Source organism: Schistocerca americana, chromosome 9 (genome assembly GCF_021461395.2).
Source record: "Schistocerca americana isolate TAMUIC-IGC-003095 chromosome 9, iqSchAmer2.1, whole genome shotgun sequence".
Lineage (NCBI taxonomy): Eukaryota > Metazoa > Arthropoda > Insecta > Orthoptera > Acrididae > Schistocerca > Schistocerca americana.
The window spans coordinates 20,940,999-20,959,955 of NC_060127.1; the positions used below are offsets into that span (position 1 = coordinate 20,940,999).

The following is an 18,957-nucleotide window of genomic DNA, read 5'->3' on the forward strand; positions in this document are numbered from 1 at the left end:
GCTGATCTAGTAACTTACATAATGTGGCTTAGCGCTTTACTGTGAATACAGTCAACAGAAACTTAAGAACTCAAGTGTAACTGTTCAAATATTTCAGGGAGGAAGCTATTAAGAGCATTAACTGGGATTTGACAGTCTGACAGCAAGGAATACACTCAATGTGCTACAACCTGACAAAGCCTAAAAAATACAGTTACAGTAATTGTAATTGAATAGATAAAAAAGTATTACAGTTTGCAAGCTTTCAAAGCCAGTGGCTCTTTTTCTTCTGGAAGAAGTGCTGAAGAGGAAGGAAGAGGGGTGAAGGAAAAAGGACTGGTGAGGTTTAGGAAAAGGGGTAGAGTTCGAAAAGTTTCCCAAAACAACGGGCCAGGGGAGACTTACCAGACGGGATGAGAAGGAAAGACTGACTGCTGGTGACTGCATCAGACAAGATCTGTAAACCTGAGAGCTTAAAGGTGGAAGATATGATAATATGCAAGACAGAGATTACTGCTAAAAATTCATGCACGAGTTAATAAGAACAAAAAGCTAAGTGCATTGTATGTGATAGAGCTGGGACAGGGACAGCGAAAAATAGACAGGTCAGAAAATGAAGGATATAGAAAACTGAAAGGGAATGAAGAAAGGAATAGTTCCTGTGATGAGATGCTGAGACTGAAGAAATTAATGTAAATTAAGGCCACGTGGGTGGTGAGAATCAAGGACATGTTGTAGTGCCAGTTCACACCAATGGAGATCTCTGCAACAGAATATTGGGTGATGCCAATATACACCCTCTGCCTATGCCCATTCATCCTGGTAACTTGGTGGTAGTCATGCTGATGTAAAAGGTCAAACAATGTTTACATTACAGCTGGTATATGACACCAAACCTATGACATCCATCTTGACCTTAATCAACTTTATACTTATCAACAACTACTTCAGCTACGAGGGGCAGACATACAAACAGATCAGGGGTACAGCCATGGGAACCAGGATGGCTTCCTCCTATGCCAACCTTACCATGGGCCACTTGGAGGGGGCTTTCCTGCGATCCACAAGTCTTCGGCCCCTGGTTTGCTTTAGATACATTGAAGACATCCTAGCCATATGGACTCTTGGTGAGGCTGACCTGTTGATATTCCTGGAATCTCTACATATATTTCCACAAATAAATTTCACATGGTCCTATACCAAATCCAATGCCTTTCCTCGATATTAATCTCATCCTGACCAAACTTTCATATTAAACCTATGAACAAACAACAGTGCTTACATTTTGATACATATTGCCTTTTCCATGTCAGGCATTCCCTCTCATATAGGTGAGGTCCATTCTGTCCAAGATTTTGCCCTCCATGCCTAGAATAGCTTCTAATCGCCCTCTCAAGTATCCTTTTCAGATCCTATGCTTCTTCTGTACCTGTCTCCCTACACTATGGCTCCTACCCCTATGACCATCCCCACTGCAAGACTTGCCCTATTCACCTTCCTACCACAACCTATACAAGAGCTGTAGCTGGCAAAACGTATGCTATCAGAGGGAGAGACACATGTGAAACGACAAATGTCATTACCATCTGTCGTGTAAAAGTTGTTTGGCCTTTTATATAGGTGTGACTATCACCAAGTTATCAGTTAGGATGAATAGGCATAGACAGAGGTTACATACTGGTAACACCTAATATCCTGTTTCAGAGCATGCTCAACAAAATGACAGTCGTGACTCAGTGCCTGTTTCTCCACATGTGGCATCGGATTCTTCACCCAGACACCAGTTTGTCAGAACTCCGCAGGTGGGAAATGACACCACCACACATACTTGGTTCTTGCCACCCATTTGGCCTTAATTTACATTAATTTCTTCAGTCTCGGCATTTCTTCACAGTACTATTCATTTCCTCACTCCCTTTTAGTTATCTACATCTTTCATTTTCTGACCTGTCTATTTTTCGCTGTCCTCCTCCCACCTCTATCACACACAAAGCACTTAGTTTTACGGCCTTATTAAATCAACTATTTAGCAGTAATATCTGTCTCCCATACTGTCCAATCTTCTACCTTTAAGCTCTCAGATTTTCAAATCTCATCTGGTCCAGTCCCCAACAATCAGTCTTCCCTCCTCGTCGTGCCCGGTAATTCTCCCCTGACCCAGGGTTCAGGGTTCTGGGTGACTTTTCAAAACTCTACTCCTCTACCTGCCCCTTCAACCCTTCTGCCAGAAGAGGGAGCCACTGCCTCCAAAAGCTTGCAACTGTAATACCTTTTCTATGTGTGTTCTGTCGCCGCTTGGTGAGTAGATTTTTTTATCTATTCAATTATGTGTAATTTTAAAAATTGATTATTTTTATTTGTAAATTACAATAATTGGTTTATTAAGTCAATTAATTGTTCACTGAAATCTTAAATTCCAAATTTTCAACCAATAGCTTTAATTTCTCAATTAGAACAACATACTTATTCCACCACCTATTCAAGTATTGGCATTTGTCAATCGATTATCTTGCTGAAGAGCTACATGCAAAATTGTGTTTAATACAAATTTACCTGGAAATCATCCTCTGTATTGGCAAGTTGTTCCTCTTTCTTGGCTTTCTTTCCTAGTTTCTTCTTCTTTCTCTTCTTTTTGCTGCCAGATTCCGCTTCTTGAATAGATTTTAAACTGAAATGCTTCTTACTCTCCTGGCCACCATCTTCCAGCATTAGAAGCTCCAATTCAGCCTAGACAATATACTTATGGTTAGGGGGCATTAATGAGAAACTTATACTTGCCGTTACATATTTTTCACACGCACTGTGCATGTGCATCACTAACCCACATCCCAACACGCATGCACACAAGAAACATTCCACATGGGGAAAATATAAAGCTTGAAATTTGTGTGTGTGTTTGTGTGTTTTTTATTGTGTCTATCTACCAGCGCTTTCTCGTTTGGTAAGTCACAGCACCTCAAAAAAGAGGAGGAGTGGTGATGTGCTGGCCCTCAACTACGTCGCCTCAGACTCGAGAGTTGAAATATTAAAAGATTTGGCTAGTTTCGTTGTCAAGGGTCTGGGATATGTAGTTGCCGCATTACAGGCCAAATACTGCTGAGTCTACAATATACAATATGAATATACACGTGAATCGAATGGTCGAAGGTTCCTATCACTCGGTAATTGCGAATTTTGAATGCAACAGAGAGATTTATAAATGAAAGATTGCAATTAAATAAAATCTGCAGGTACTATTTTTAACAACTTCAAATGATGAGTATGATAGCAGAAGTATGTTTAAGAATGCCATTTATTACTGTAAAACTCTTATTGGTGTCAACGGTCCAGCAATTAAATAAAATATAAGTTGAATAACAGGGAAACAATAGATTCCTACTTCACATAATTAGTTATGAACAACAACATAGCTCACAAGATATTCACTTGTAAACACATACTACTACTTCACTGCACGGAAATCTCACAAGTGCACAAGTCAGCACTACGAAATATTTCTATCTCCTGCGACCATGTGCAAACTGCTCCACTCGCCAAGTCTTTCCTGCGACCGTACGTCGCTGCTTCCCGTCCAGCACTCTCCCGTGTCCTGTGCGACCCGATCGTCGTGCCGTCCTGTTCAGTACCCTCCTGTGTCACGGGCCACCTGATGCTCCTCCCTCTCTTCCATACAGTCTCCCCAATAACGAGCGCTGTGATTGGCTAGAGCACTCCTGCCATTTCTCCAAGCCAACACACACTCTCAAACATATTGAAACACATTCAAAATACTGGATTTACATTTGTATAACTTAAATTTAAATAAATATTCCTTCAGCTGGACCATAAACACGTTCTAACATCCATTACTAAACCCATAAACAAATCAAATAAAATTATATCAAAGGAATAGAAACAAAAGCAGGCCAGTAGCCAAATGTGTCTGTGCTTTCTGAAACACAGTAAATATTTGACCAATTTCTTCATGACTAGTATATATCGGATATAAACAAAGACATAGACAAATAAATATATTTATAAGCATGCTGCTACCATTTTTTTGTGTAACTGTGGAGTACTTGTGGCCTGATGTGACCAATAGTAATCGTCCACTTTGACCTCCAATAACTCGTGTACTATTCAAGTTACATGCCTGTAATTCATACTAATTTAGGTTTACACTAACAGCTTTCTAAAGACACATTGATCAACAAAATCAGATGAACAATTTAGATTTTGGAAATTCGTTACTGGGTGTTACTTGTAAAATTTACAGTCACATACTAAACTTTAAACTAATAAAGATATTGAAAATCTGATTACATCATCAGAATCACCATGCAAATAATGGTAATGTACATGTTTCCTTTTAAGGTATCAAAATTCCCCTAGCTATTATTAGTTTCTACATGAGCTGTGAAATGTCTGCTATTATGGTTTCACAAAGTCCACCACCTTTGGCACTCCCAGAATACACAGCTCCTTCATCGACACAAAGCACAGTCCTCGACACTGTGTCAACATGGAATTCCCAGCCACACGGTTGGCCTGGAACACGCGCTGGGGCTACCCCTTTTGCTCCGGCTGATGCTCAGCACCACATGGTTGCCGAGGAGTCCCGGCTTGGCGAGCGGCCCATGCAGCCACGCCAACTCCGACCTTAGAACATTTTCAGGGTGCCACAACTTGCCCGTTACCTCACAAGTGACAGATCGTGCAGCTATCACTGCACAGATAATGGGGCGTGTGACCCCAGACGTGTCAACAAGAACTGCGGTGAACTTGTTATTAGCAGTGGGACTATAGGTAGGCACAACTCTAGCCTGTATTCCATTCACGCTACAGTATCGACATACACAGTCTGACTGGTGCCGTCAAAGGATAACTTGGAAGATGCAATTGCACACCACCGTCTTCCACAAAGAAAGCAGATTATGCCTGCACGCAAGTGATAGTCATTTGTGCATATGACATAAACCTGTTAAGTGCTGTCTCATTGAGTGGATTTGTCCAAGACACACTGAAAAAGCTACAACTCTCGTTCACCTTTTATGTTTCTGGAGGGGAGGCTAAGCAATGCTCGGTACATGCAGAATGTTGTAGACCTGTTCTTTTGCCATTCTTGGGACGAGAAGGTCATGTGTTGTTCTCACAGGACAATGCTATCCCACACCCACCCCTGAAATTCAATGTGCTGTGCAATACATGAAACAACTTCCTTGGCCAACACAATCTCTGGACTTGTCTCCAATCGAGCATGTGCGGGATACAATGGGATGAGAAATGACTTGTGTGACTCGTCAACCAACAATTCTTACACAATTATATGAACAGGTCTAGCAGTCATGGCATAATGTATTCCAGGACAGTATATGCCATATGTACAATTGACTGGATGCCAAAGTCAGAGCCTGTGGAGGCTACACCATGCACTAATATGGGTGTTTCAGCATGGGCTGATACCTGGCATCTCTGAACCACTTGTGCTACTGATCTTTAAATGTAATTATTCGATATACTCCATATGCACCGTTGCAACAATAAATCTTAGAGTGAATTGAAAACTTCCAAAAGGGGTAATTTTTTTTCTGGCAGTGTATATTCTAATTTTTTTGTTTCCTCGAACCACTGTGCAGTCCAGTGCAGTAAACTAATAAAATCAAGAGTCAAGGAACACCCTACGTTCTAGAAGACAATGATTCACTGGCAGAAACCCATTCACTCAAAATATTTTTCTCAAAGCACTGCTTTCCCTCCTTACTTCGACTCCATACAGACAATGTCTCAGGGAAAGGACTAAATAACGAAAAATTTAACAAGTAATGCAAGGTGTGAATATGATATAATTACCTTTCTTCGTTTTTCTTCTTCATCATCGTCATCATTATCATCACCACCGTCTTGCCGTTTCCTTTTCTTTTTCTTATTTTCCTTTGGCACTGTATCCTTCAGTTCCTCCTTAAAATACGGATCACTCATGTCTATATCTGAGGGAATTTCATCATCACTGAAAGGTACAGCTTCTCCATTCTCCTCCTGAAATGTAAAAAACATAAAGAGCATTAATTTACAATTACTACGATTCATCCCATTGTCTTTATATCATTACTATATTACTTATTCAAGCACAGAAACTACTCCATCTGCATTAGACTACTGGTAATACAAATGGGTTGTTTTCACAAAAGAGAGGGCCATAATTCCATAGACACCAAGTGAAATGCTTAGAAGACATGCAGGCTTAAAAGATAGAATGTGTATCATCTTTTGCTAAGCATGTGTAAATATATCGTCAAATTTCTTTATAATTTTAAGAAAAATGTATCACAAGTCTCAAAGGTGATTGCAGTGAGCAGAAAGACAAGTCCAAGGCTGAAATAGCAAATGAATGGTTGAATCCCCTTTAGCAGTCAAACAACAAAACACAGTGGAACATACTACAATAAGATTCAAAAATATTGTTACTTTTTTATACTTTATGCGCTATTCTTTTTGGCTGAACTTATATTTTTTACTTGCACTGACAGTTCTTGGACAACAGTGGCAAGGAATTCAGTTTTAGATTATATAGCGAATGCTAAAGTGAAGGTCCCCCTATAACTGGGACCGTTAATCCAAAGATTAGAAGTCAAGAGTGTACCACTTCCAACAGGATTGTGCACTGTGCTGTTTAAACCAATCCGCTGATTGGTGAGAGCTTTACCTTTGCCTCAACAGTATAAAACACTCTCAGCCATTTTAGAGGTGTGGTTTCTTTTTAGCTTTTGATAACTTCACTGATTATTTTCTTTTAATTTGCCAAAATTTCTGCGTTAGATTTTAAACCAAAACTGGAATATCATGCAGTGAGGAGACGATAATTCAGGATAGGCATTTCGGGATGTCACTACATTAGTACCTAAGCTAAAATTCAGTGTCCTCAAGTGAAATAGTGAGAAGATGATGATCAAGGAGAGAAAAATATTAATTTTGGATATTGGTATTTGAAACTGTAAAATCACTATTAAAATCATTTAAACTTAACTTTTTGGATGGACACAAAGATGTACATCTACACCTACATGGCTAGTCTGCAGCTGACAATGAAGTGCCTGGCAGAGGGTTCATCACCTTCAAGCTATTTCTCTATTGACCCACTCTCGATAGGTGTGAGGAGAAACAAACACTTAAATCTTTGCATGTGAGCTCTGATTTATTTTATCACGGTGATCATTTCTCCTAATGTATTTGGGGACCAACAAAATACTTTTGCACTCCTTCCTGCTGCAACAAAAAAGTCATTTCTTTTAATGATTGCCACCCAAATTCACTTATCATATCCGTGACACTCATTCCCCTATTTCTCAATAATACAAAATAAGCTGCCCTTCTTTGAACTTTTTCAATGTCCTCTGTCAATCCTATCTGATGCAGATGCCTCCTCACACAGCGATACTCCAGAAGAGGGCGGACAAGTGTAGTGTAGCCAGTCTCTTTAGTAGACCTGTTGCATTTTTTAAGTGTTCTCTCAATCATAGTTTTTTGTTTGCCTTCCACATAACATTATCTATGTAATCATTCCAATTTAAATTATACGTAATTGTACTCGCTAACTATTTAGTTGAATTTGTATGATTAATCACGTAACCAAAATTTAGCAGATTTTTTTTTTTTTTTAGTACCCATGTGGATGTCTTCACACTTTTAATTATTTAGAGTCATTTTCCATTTTTTGCATGCACTGATACCTCATCAAAATCATTTTTGAATTGGTTTTGATCATCTGATGACTTTATGAAATAGTAAATACAGCATCATCTCCAAACAATCTAAGAGGGCTGCTCAAATCATTTTTATAGATCAGGAACAGCATAGGGCCTATAACACTCCCTTGGGGAACACCAGATATAATTTCTGTCTTACTCAATTTTCCATCAATTACTATGAATTGTGACCTTTTTGACAGGAAATTGCAAATCCAGTCACGCAACTGAGATGATACTGCATATGAATGTATTTCCATTAGAAGTGGCTAAGCCTTCTGGAAATATAAAAATATGGAATCCACTTGTGAGGCCTGCTGATAGCACTTATTACTTCAGCTGAATAAAGAGCTAGTTGTGTTTCATAAAAAAAAATATTTTGTGACTCCATGTTAGCTATCTGTAGTAAACTGCTTTCACTGAGGCAATTCACCGCACATGTTCCAAAATCCTATGGCAAATTGACGTTAGTGACATAGATCTTTAATTCAGCAGATTATTCCTATTTCCTTTCTTTTCTTTTTTGCTTCCACAATAGTGTTATGACCTGTTTTGTGTACCATGGAGGAATCAGTACCATCGTTTATGAATTTATTTGGTATATACCTCTCAACAGCCATCATCATCATCATCATCATCAATACTATTTCTTTGAATTTAAACCACATCTGGTGTACGGGCTACGTACCTGATCAAATCTTTCATGTCTGATAAGCTCACTTACATACTACAGTACTAGTCACCTGCTCAAAAGAGCACACTGGTATCTTTGGATCGGTGTAGAACTGGTACCAGTTGGTTACATGGCCCTACAATAGTGGTGTGTCAGCTGTGAAGTGGTGCTTATTGACAGTTGGCAGTACGGAATCATTGCTCTAAGGTGTGGTGATGTGGCAGACTGGAGCTATCACAGATGGGCAAATGAAGTTGCCTGATTTGTTAGTGCATTGGTGTGGATCATCCAACATATCCTGCAAGGCATGGTGTACCACTCACAGCTGCAAAACACGGAGTACGAACAGTGGCCATAAAAAGAGCCTAACTGACAGGAAACAGAGACGAATCAGGCCTTGTCAATGACAATCTCTTACAAACTCAACAGCAATTGCAGATCCATCTTGTGCTGTTTCTGAATGAACATTGCAAAGAGAACTTCGTGCAACAGACATTTGGAGTCATGTACCTTGAAAAAGGTGATTTCTACGAGTGACGCATTAAGCTGCATGTCTTCAGTGAGCCAGACTGGAAGTGTGTATCGTGGTCTGATAGAGTCACAACTTTTCTATCTTCTCAAACAGTGCAAAGCACTGAGTGTATCAACTTTTACCCCATAATTTGTAGGAGGGTGCTGTGTTGTCTTGGGAGTAATTTTTGTATCACGACTTGGGCCCACTCATTTAGATTAGTGTGGACATGAACAAGGATGATTAATTCAATATTAGCAGTGATCAAGTGCTGATCTTGCCTCTACATCTTCACCACAAATATGTTGTGAACATTTCCATCTTCCCGGGTGGCGAAAGCTGTGTTCACAGAGCTGCCAGCACACATTCCCGGATGACGAACATCCAGTGACCTTATGGCATCTCGACTGGTTAGCTAAATCACCCAGTTGCAATCCTATCAAAATTGTCTGAGGCTATTTGGAAGTATGGGTTGAATGTAAAACTCAGTATCTTTGCAATTTTGTAGCTCTAGAGATGTGGTTCCCAACCTGGCAGTAATTACCCCCCTAAGAGGGGCAAAATTCAGTCGTGAAACAAAATTATTTCCAAAAGATTATTACTATTGTCGTAATTTTCAAAGACTCTAATACTGATTATATAAGTTATCAATAATTACTTTTTCTCATTTAGTAGCATTATGCAGTGGAAATTATGTGTTCCTCACATTACGTAACAAACGCTAAATATCTCAAGAAAGTGTCTTCTCCGAGTTGTAGATAGTACCAGTAGTTCATTACTCATTTTGAAACAGGTAAATGAATTAATTGACACCATGAACCAGAACCTGCAGTAGTTCATTACTCATTTCAAACAGATAAATGAATTAATTGACAGCATGAAACAGTAGTAACTACATAAAGGCAACTATAGCACTGTATACAGTATTATTATTATTATTATTATTATTATCACTAGTGGCTGCAGCCAGTCATAAAGCATTAACAGACTGCAGTCTTCCAATTTCAGGCAGTTCAGAAGTAAGGAGTGCAGCAATCAAGTTATTTATGAACAGTAGGGATAGTGCACACATTTTAACTTCATTGATTTGAAATCGGTCTGCAGTGTGTGTGCACACACACACACACACACACACACACACACACACAAAATGTCATTCATCTTTCATAATTTTAAAAATGTAAGTGTTCCAAGAAAAGTCTTTCATTCTACAGTTCAGTTAGGTGTTAATGTTGCTGATAATGTGTTTTCACATGTGCACAGAAAAGCTGAAGGAACTTCTAGTCCCTCTTTCTATCTGAGCTGAGACCATTATCAAGATGGAGGCAATGTTAAACAGTTTTAGCATGATGTCCCTGGGGCATCCAATTTCTTCTCCGGTCTGCATATTTTCTAAGGATAATAAGAGGGTCATTCAATAATTAAAGAGACAAATTGGTCTGGGCAAAAAAACTGTTAGTATGCCAAGTTCGCTACTTTTATGGCTTTAAGTTGGCATTGCTGGGATGAGCCCTGAGCAGCTGATGTATCAGCATTGTTTGGTTTACAAGCTCAAAAATACATTTCAAAATGGCGAGTCTGCTTGAAATGTCCACATTATTTGAACAATGTTCTGTTACTCGTTTCTTACTTGCCGAAGGCAATCCGTGAATATGTACTGCAGAATGGCTAAAGTTCATTTTGAAGGTTCATGGATTGTGCAAATTTTTACAAGTGGGTAGAGCAGTTCAGAAATTGTTGCGCCTGAGTGGCTGACAAATACTGTTCTGGCTGAGCAGTTGCAGTTTCAACTACCTCACTTTAAAGTCAAATTGGTGACATTATTCGTGCTGACTGCCATATGACAGTGGAAATTACAGTTGATAAGGTTCAACTTAGTACTGGTACAGTTCATAACATTATCTGTAACAAACTGAAGTACCACAAAACATATCCAAGATGGGTCCCACCGGAGTTGATACGGCTACACAACGAAACAAGGTTGAGAGTGAGCACAGAGCTAAAGGAACATTATGAAAGAGAAGGTGAGCACTTCCTCAACAAAATTTTAACTTGTGATGAAACTTGGGTTCACTATTATGAACCAGAATCAAAAAGACAAAGCATGCAGTGGAAGCACACCAACTCAACTGTCAAGAAAAAATTCAAAACCCAAGCATCAGCAGGAAAAGTCATGTTGACAGTATTTTGGAGTGTTGAAGGTCCCGTTTTTTGTGATTATCTCGAAAAGCAGCATACAATGAACACCCAATACTAGGCGGATTTGCTTTTAGACAAGGTGAAGCCAGCCACGAGAGAGAGACATCGTGGATCTCAGAGGAGAGGTGTGACTCTCCAACAAGACAACGTATGTCGTCATATTGCTCAACTAACCCGTGAAACCAACAACAAAATGAGCTGGGAAGTACTGCCCCATCCCCCTTACAGTCCTAATCTAGCACCTAGTGATTTCCATTTGTCTGGTGCACTGAAGGAGGCATTACATGGGATGAGGCTTCAGGACAATGAAGACGTGAAAAGTTTGTGGGAAACTGGTTCAAACATCAAGATAAAGATTTCTTTGCAGCCAGAATAAAAAGGCTCGTAGCTCGTCGGAACAAGTGCGTAAATGTTCAAGGGGATCATGTTGACAAGAAGAAAAAGTATTGTTTTGTAAAAATAAACACTTTTTTTCTCCAGACCAATTTGTCTCTTTATTTACTGAACGACCCTCGTATGGATCTACTTCTATTTACGTGCTCTTGTTATACCATAATTAGCTCAAAGCTGTAATGAATGACTGACAAAAACATGACGAATATAAACACAGACGCAAGCTGAGGCCAGACCTGATGGCTCTGCTGCTTCAATTTCTTTCTCTCCTCCCTGCGCTGCCTCCTCTTCTCGCGTTTCTTGGCGAGCATCTCCTCGAAAGGCGTGGCCTGGCTGCCACCCGACTTGAGCCGTTCTTTCACCAGCTTCTCCGTCTTCTCCTTCAGGCCCAGCCCCCACGTCACTTCCATCTGGACGTCCTCTGCCCTCTTTTTCTTGGCCTGTTCCTGACGCTCAGCCTCCTCCACTAGCAGTTTGTACCGCGACAACACGTCACCGTTCTTCGACTGTTCTTCTTCTGATGCTACGAAAAAGAGAGATAAATTATTTAAAATGAGAGGAACTACGGTGGTTCCAAAGATGAATACTTAAGGAAAACCACATTTCTTGTCATTAAAACTGCAACACCTGGAAATACTACAAATGAAATCTTGATAGCACATGTTTATAATATAGTAGAAGGAACACATGATATTTTTAGGATATTTGGGCATATACACGGTGTAAAATTTAACACACAGAGCTGCCATCTCTGGCAGCAAAAAGGGCCCTAACGCAGCTGGGCATACAGTCAAACTGAGCTGGGATGAGATGAATATGTCATACCATGCCAGTCATAGTGTCTAGTCGGTGGTGGCATGACAATCTCTCAGCAACTCACAACCAGATGTTTTCCCTGTCTGAGAGATCTGGAGAACATCCTGGTCAGGGTAACTGTTGAACATCCTCTGTATTGAAGGAGGTCAGGATAGAATGGGCAACACACGGCCTTGCATTATCTCGTCACAAGATGTCACAGAGAACTCATAGATAGGGCACAGTCACCATCATCATCATTATCATCATCATCATCATCACCATCACCATCATCATCTTGGACAGTTTCCAGCCTCTGGCCAGGTCTGTATGGAACATGGCCTCTCCACCATCTTCTGTCTCGCCAACATCTCTCCGTCTTCACCTTGGTCCAGTCTTCTCCTTTCTTCTGGACGCATTCCTCTACTCTTTTCGGCCATCTGTCTCTCGATCTTCCTCTTGGTCTCTTTCCTTCCACTTTCATCTCATGTATCCTCCTGTGTATCCTCTTCTCTTCCATTCTCTTAACGTGTCCATACCATCTCAGCCTCGATTTCTATATCTCCTCCTGTAATGTTTCCATCTTCATTAACTCTCTGATCCTCTCATTTCTTAACCTGTCTATCTTTGTCACTCCAATACTGTTCCTCAAGAATTTCATCTTGCTAGATTGTACTTTGCTTTTCTCTCTTCCTTTCACAACCCAGGTTTCGGATCCATATGTCAGGATCGGGACATAGTATGACTAGTATATAACCTTTTTACTGATTTGGGGTACATCCTTGCTCCATCTCAGGCTTCTGACACTCTTCCGAAATGGTTCTGCCTTTCCTTGTCATTTTTTCCATCTTCCTAAGTACTTGAAACTCTCCACTCTCCTCAATCATTCCCCACCAATTGTTATTCCAGTTGTTCCTCTCTCTTTCTTGGTTGTTGTGATAATCATCTCACTCTTACTTATACTAAATTTCATCCCACATGTCCAACTGTTCTTTTACTTCCACCTCCTTATTCCCCCAAATCATCAGATCATCTGCAAACACCACAGCTTTCAAATGGCTCTGAGCACTATGGGACTTAACTTCTGAGGTCATCAGTCCCCTAGAACTTAGAACTACTTAAACCTAACTAACCTAAGAACATCACAACATCCATGCCCGAGGCAGGATTCGAACCTGCAACCATAGCGGTCGTGCGGTTCCAGACTGTAGCGCCTAGAACCGCTCGGCCACTTCGGCCAGCTCCATACCTTTCATCTTCCTTTCACCAATTACTTGTACTCATTATACCATCCATAACTACAATGAAGAGTAATGGTGAAAGTGTACTTCCCTGCCTCAAGCCATTCTTCTGTTCAATCCAAGCTGATCTCTCTCCTCCCACTACCACACAGCTCTCACACTTCCATGGTACATTTCCCTTATCCTCCAAATAATCTGTTTTGCTACTCCTCTCTTCCACACTTTGCTTCTACGTACACTATCATACGCTTTTTTAATGTCCAGGAAGGTGATTAGTAAATCTGTTCCACATTCATAGTACTGTTCCTGCAGATGTCTTACAACAAAAATTAGATCCACCATGAACCTTCCTGTTCTGAAGCCATATTGCTCTTCTCTCATTCTTCCTTCTAATTTTGCCAAAATTTGTGCTCCCAAAATATTCTCAAAAATCTTAGCACAATGACTCGTCAATGTTATCCCCCAATAGTTCTTGCACTCTTTTCTATTTCCCTTCTTAAAGATCGGGACAATTATTCCCTTCTTCCAGTATTCTGGGATCATCTTCTGTCTCCACACAATTTTCATTACTTTATATAGCCATTGTATCCCCACCTCTCCTGCTGCTCTCACCATCTCTATACTTGGCTCATCCAGACCTTAAATACATCAGAAATGTAATAGCTGCTGCCCAAATTACCAGCAGTGAGAACTATAGGTACGTGTGTTGTCTAACCAATCGGTCAGATACTAGGTCCGTATGATGACATGTTCAGTGTGCCAAAATTTGTTCTCTTCAGAGCCTCCACAGACAGATATGTCCATAGTCATACCGTACATGGAACCAGGACTCGGAAAAGACAATGCAGTGCCACTCCTGCGTCAACTGTTGTCATCCCTCCACACAACCGTCAGCCCAACTCTCCCCACTGCTGCAGCACAGGAAGGTGCAAGAATCACCACCATGGTGCTCCTGATGCCATCACAAAGACTGCGTCGATACTTGTCTTGCTCCAAATTAGCCTATTTCCTGAAACAATGTACACGATGTTGCTGTAAGATACACGGATGAGTATATATTATGTCCTTCCTCTCGGCCACCAGTCATGTGGGACCGCTGAAATTCCGCACAACAATGAGTACAGCCATCCCGAACTCGGCTACTACATATTTGAAAGTGCCGTCATAAGCTGACCGATACAAGCACCTATATCGCTGAACGATGAACTGTAGTCTCGAAAGACCACAATCCTCCCACTGTCAGGCCCCGGCACATGCTGTCAGATGTTTCTCCTTCTTACACAAGTCATAACACAATCTTCTCAAAAACAACTAATGATCAAATGCCATTTCTGAATGAGTAACTTACTGTGAGATCTCCTTCACATTCAAAATGAGGACGGCACTACTCTTACCCACTTTGTGAGGCTGCATTAAAATATTAATTGTTTGCATACGCTAACACATCAGTTTGATATTTCTTGTATGCTGCCTTCATAGTGTTGCAATTTATTGGACGACAGTGTATATCACCTTGACAGAAACTTCCTGGCAGATTAAAACTGTGTGCCGGACCGAGACTCGAACTCGGGACCTTTGCCTTTCGCAAGCAAGCGCTCTACCAACTGAGCTACCCAAGCATGACTCACGCCCCGTCCTCACAGCTTTACTTCTGCCAGTACCTCGCCTCCTACCTTCCAAACTTTACAGAAGCTCTCCTGTGAACCTTGCAGTTCTGTAGTTCTGCAAGGTTCGCAGGAGAGCTTCTGTAAAGTTTGGAAGGTAGGAGACGAGGTACTGTCTGTGAGGACGGGGCGTGAGTCATGCTTGGGTAGCTCAGTTGGTAGAGCGCTTGCCTGCGAAAGGCAAAGGTCCCGAGTTCGAGTCTCAGTCTGGCGCACAGTTTTAATCTGCCAGGAAGTTTCATATCAGCGCACACTCCGCTGCAGAGTGAAAATCTCAACCTTGACAGAAGTTGCAAGTATATGTGAGCACAGGATTTGTCCTAATTTTACATATACTTACAGTCCCCTTTCACTTACACAGCTGTTTTGTGGGATATGGTATCTAAGTAAAATACACTATTTATTTAGCAAAACAGAGCAGTAAGAATATTATGTTATGTAGATTATCACACATTTTGTGCAGGTTTCCTCAAATATTCTGTAACTCTTATTCTCTCATTCCAGCAGATTTATTCCGTGACAGTATGTGTAGCTAATGATAAAAATCAGCTTCAGATGGACTCTTATTTACACAACCATAATATCAATTAGTATAGCTCAAGAAATTTTTCACATTTTAATGTAATACTGTGGAAATGGCACTGAAATTAACAAAATCATCACACACCTGTTGTCGCCAATTTTCACTTCAGTATCATTCGACAGGCCCCCACCCGAGGACAACAACCAACCACTCTGTTAGTGAACATAGACTACATCCCACCTTTTATTAAGTTTTATAACACATCTGCTGACCACTTAATCACTGGTTACACAATCTCCGTAGGCCTCACACGATTGGCGACAACTGTAGGTTACTTCCATGTATGTTGCATTTAAGAAGCAAAATAAGACCAGAGTTCATAAACTGTCAATCAATCAATCATCTTCAACATTTTAAAAAGGACACAACAATTCTTTGAAAGCAATCTGAAATAAGATGAACGTCAACTAAAGCAAAACATGGGTAATAGATGACAATGACAATGATCATGTTACTTTGGTGCATGCGTTCGTAGCATTTTTGTTTTGCATTTTGGTGTTCCAGTTGCTATGGGTTTACTTACCAACTGTAATATTTTTATTCGTCTTTCACCACAGCTGTTTCAGTTGACACGTTATCATTTTCTCACTTTGAGATAGTGAGTGGTCCGTGGACACTAAAAAATGGGAGTGCCGTGTGGAGAAATCAGAACATTTCTCACATATTATTCTGTTCGACTTCAATAAAGGGATGACAGCAGCCAGAGGCATTTCCGCTTTATATGGGCAAAATGCCACTGGACACATGGCAAGAAAATGACTTTCTCACTTTGAGGAGGATCGTTTTGACACTAGTGACTCTCCACATTCAGGAAGGTTTTAGAGGTTTCATGAACACCATTTAAGCACATTAATTCATAATGATCCACATCAGTGTACCTGAGAACTGGCAAATGTGATGAACTGAGACCTCATTCCACTAACATGCACCATTTGCATGCAGTAGCGGAGATTCAAAAATCAGGAGTATATGTATAACATGCTGTAAGCCACAGTCACAAAAATCAGCAGGTGGCCTGATGTGCATCCCGCTTGCTCATCATGGATTGGTTCATGAACAACACCAACCATTCCTATCCCGTGTCATTACTGGTGACGAGAAATGGTGTCTATGCTAGCATAAAGAAAAGAAAGGAATGGTTGAACCCAAACAAAGCAGCAACTCTTCATACAAAGACCTGCGAGCATCCACAAACGATAATGTTATGTATCGGGTGCATCTCTCTGTTGAACAATCTTTAAGGAACTTCCTTATCAGATGAAAATGCATTCCAAACATAGCTTGACAAATTATTCACCTCAAAACCATGTGATTTCTAGTCACTGAATTTAAAAGTTACCCCAGCATTGGCAGGCTTTAGTAAATAATGAAGGAGACCATATTGTTTGTGACTAAAGTCTCTGTTATGTGTATCTATTGTGTTTATTACACTTATGGAAAAACACTATGAACTTACACACCAATGCAATATATGGTGTTGAGTGCACAACACCTGGGTCTTGAGTAACCACGTGGAGATCTAACAGGTGAGTATCGTTAAAAGAAATCCACTCTGCTAAAAAAATAAAGTACTGAATTCTGTACACCACAGGCATCACAAACATATGGATCCATGCGTAAGAGGGTTATGTCCCACACAGAGTCAACTGTAGAGGAAATAAATCAGGTGATGCTGCAGCAAAAGTATTTGACAACCTCCTGTTTAATGTAAAGCACAACATCGATAATCTCTACTAATTTAAATGAAAATTAAAAATATACTTCATTAGCTGCTTTTTGTACAAATTATCTGAATATTCAGATTCGGGGATTGAAAATTTCAGTTAGCCGCATGTCAAGTAGCAGTGTTTGATATAAAGCCACACCATGTGATCGAAAGTATCTGGACACCTGGCTGAAAATGACTTACAAGTTTGTGGCACCCTCCATCAGTAATGCTGGAATTCATTATGGTGTTGCCTGGATCCTGATGCAGTTTGGGATTCCTGTGTGATGGTCTGGATAAATGTCTGCCTATTACACATTATGACCCTCTTCAACTGTTGGCAGTCTCTTTCAGTCAAGAGACGAGGTCGTCCTATACACTTTTGTGCTGCACATTTACCTTCACATTTCCACTTCACTATCACATTGGAAACAGTGGACCTAGGGATGTTTAGGAGTGAGGAAATCTCATGTACAGATGTGTGACACAAGTAACACCCAATCACCTGACCACATTCAAAGTCCATGAGTTCTGCGGGGTGCCTCATTCTGCTCTCTCATGATGTCTAATGACTACTGAAATCGCTGATATGGAGTACCTGGCAGCACAATGCACCTAATATGAAAAATGTATGTTTTTGGGGGTGTCCACATACTTTTGATTAGATAGTATACGCGATAAATAGTAATGTTCTATAAATAGGATTCATTATTTAGAGACATGAAAATATTTTCTTTGAAAAATAACTATGTAAAAAGTATATAATTAAGCTACTAATAGCAGCTATATACTATAACTGAAGAGGCAGTGTCCTTTTCCTAACTACTAACTTTCATTATAATTTACTTGATTAAATGTAAACACCAGAAGTGTGAATAGCATTAAGCAGTAAAGTGATAGATTATCGTTAATACAGTGTACCCACACTTTAGGTTTCTGTGTGTTCCTTGTCTTTTGAGAATGTATATTAATTAAATAATTATTAATTAATTAATGACCTCATCACTGATTAATATATTACACCTCATTTTACTTCGTCCATACAGAAGACATAAAAACTGCACTACTCACACAATTCGTCCTCTTCCGCATTATGTTGGTCATCTCGTTCCTCCTCATCTGATCCTGACGATGCAAGGTACGCACGCAGGTCAGCATCGTCGATTTCATCTATATTTTTTACCGTCTGCAGTTTCCGTGTGATATCGACTCGTTGAGGGTCCGTTTCATCCCATGTGAGCTCAACTTTGGCTTGTTGCAAAGCTGTGTTAGTAAACAGCTTGGGTGCATACTTCCCAGGTTCTGGTAAGCTGTCACAGCTGTCTCGTGGCTCCTGAGAAACCACCATAGGATTAGTCTCTGTACAAACATTAATTACAAGAAAACATAGCTTCTAAATTCAAATATTACAGCACAATTTTCAACTGCAAAGTCCACTAATAAAGATTATGATTTTATACATTGTCCATCACATTAACGGGGCCAGCTGTCAA

At 40.2% G+C, this 18,957-nt stretch overlaps 1 protein-coding gene across 1 annotated transcript in view; it reads right to left on the bottom strand.

Annotated features, from left to right (window-relative positions):
• LOC124550950 (ESF1 homolog) overlaps nt 1-18,957 on the bottom strand; it is a 71,448-nt gene that overhangs the window by 15,496 nt on the left and 36,995 nt on the right. The window contains exons 6-9 of the mRNA XM_047125761.1: nt 18,536-18,797; nt 11,713-11,999; nt 5,809-5,994; nt 2,533-2,706 (exon numbers count right to left, since the gene is read on the bottom strand). Of these exons, the coding sequence (XP_046981717.1) occupies nt 2,533-2,706; nt 5,809-5,994; nt 11,713-11,999; nt 18,536-18,797 (909 nt within the window). The remainder of the gene's footprint in view (nt 1-2,532; nt 2,707-5,808; nt 5,995-11,712; nt 12,000-18,535; nt 18,798-18,957) is intronic.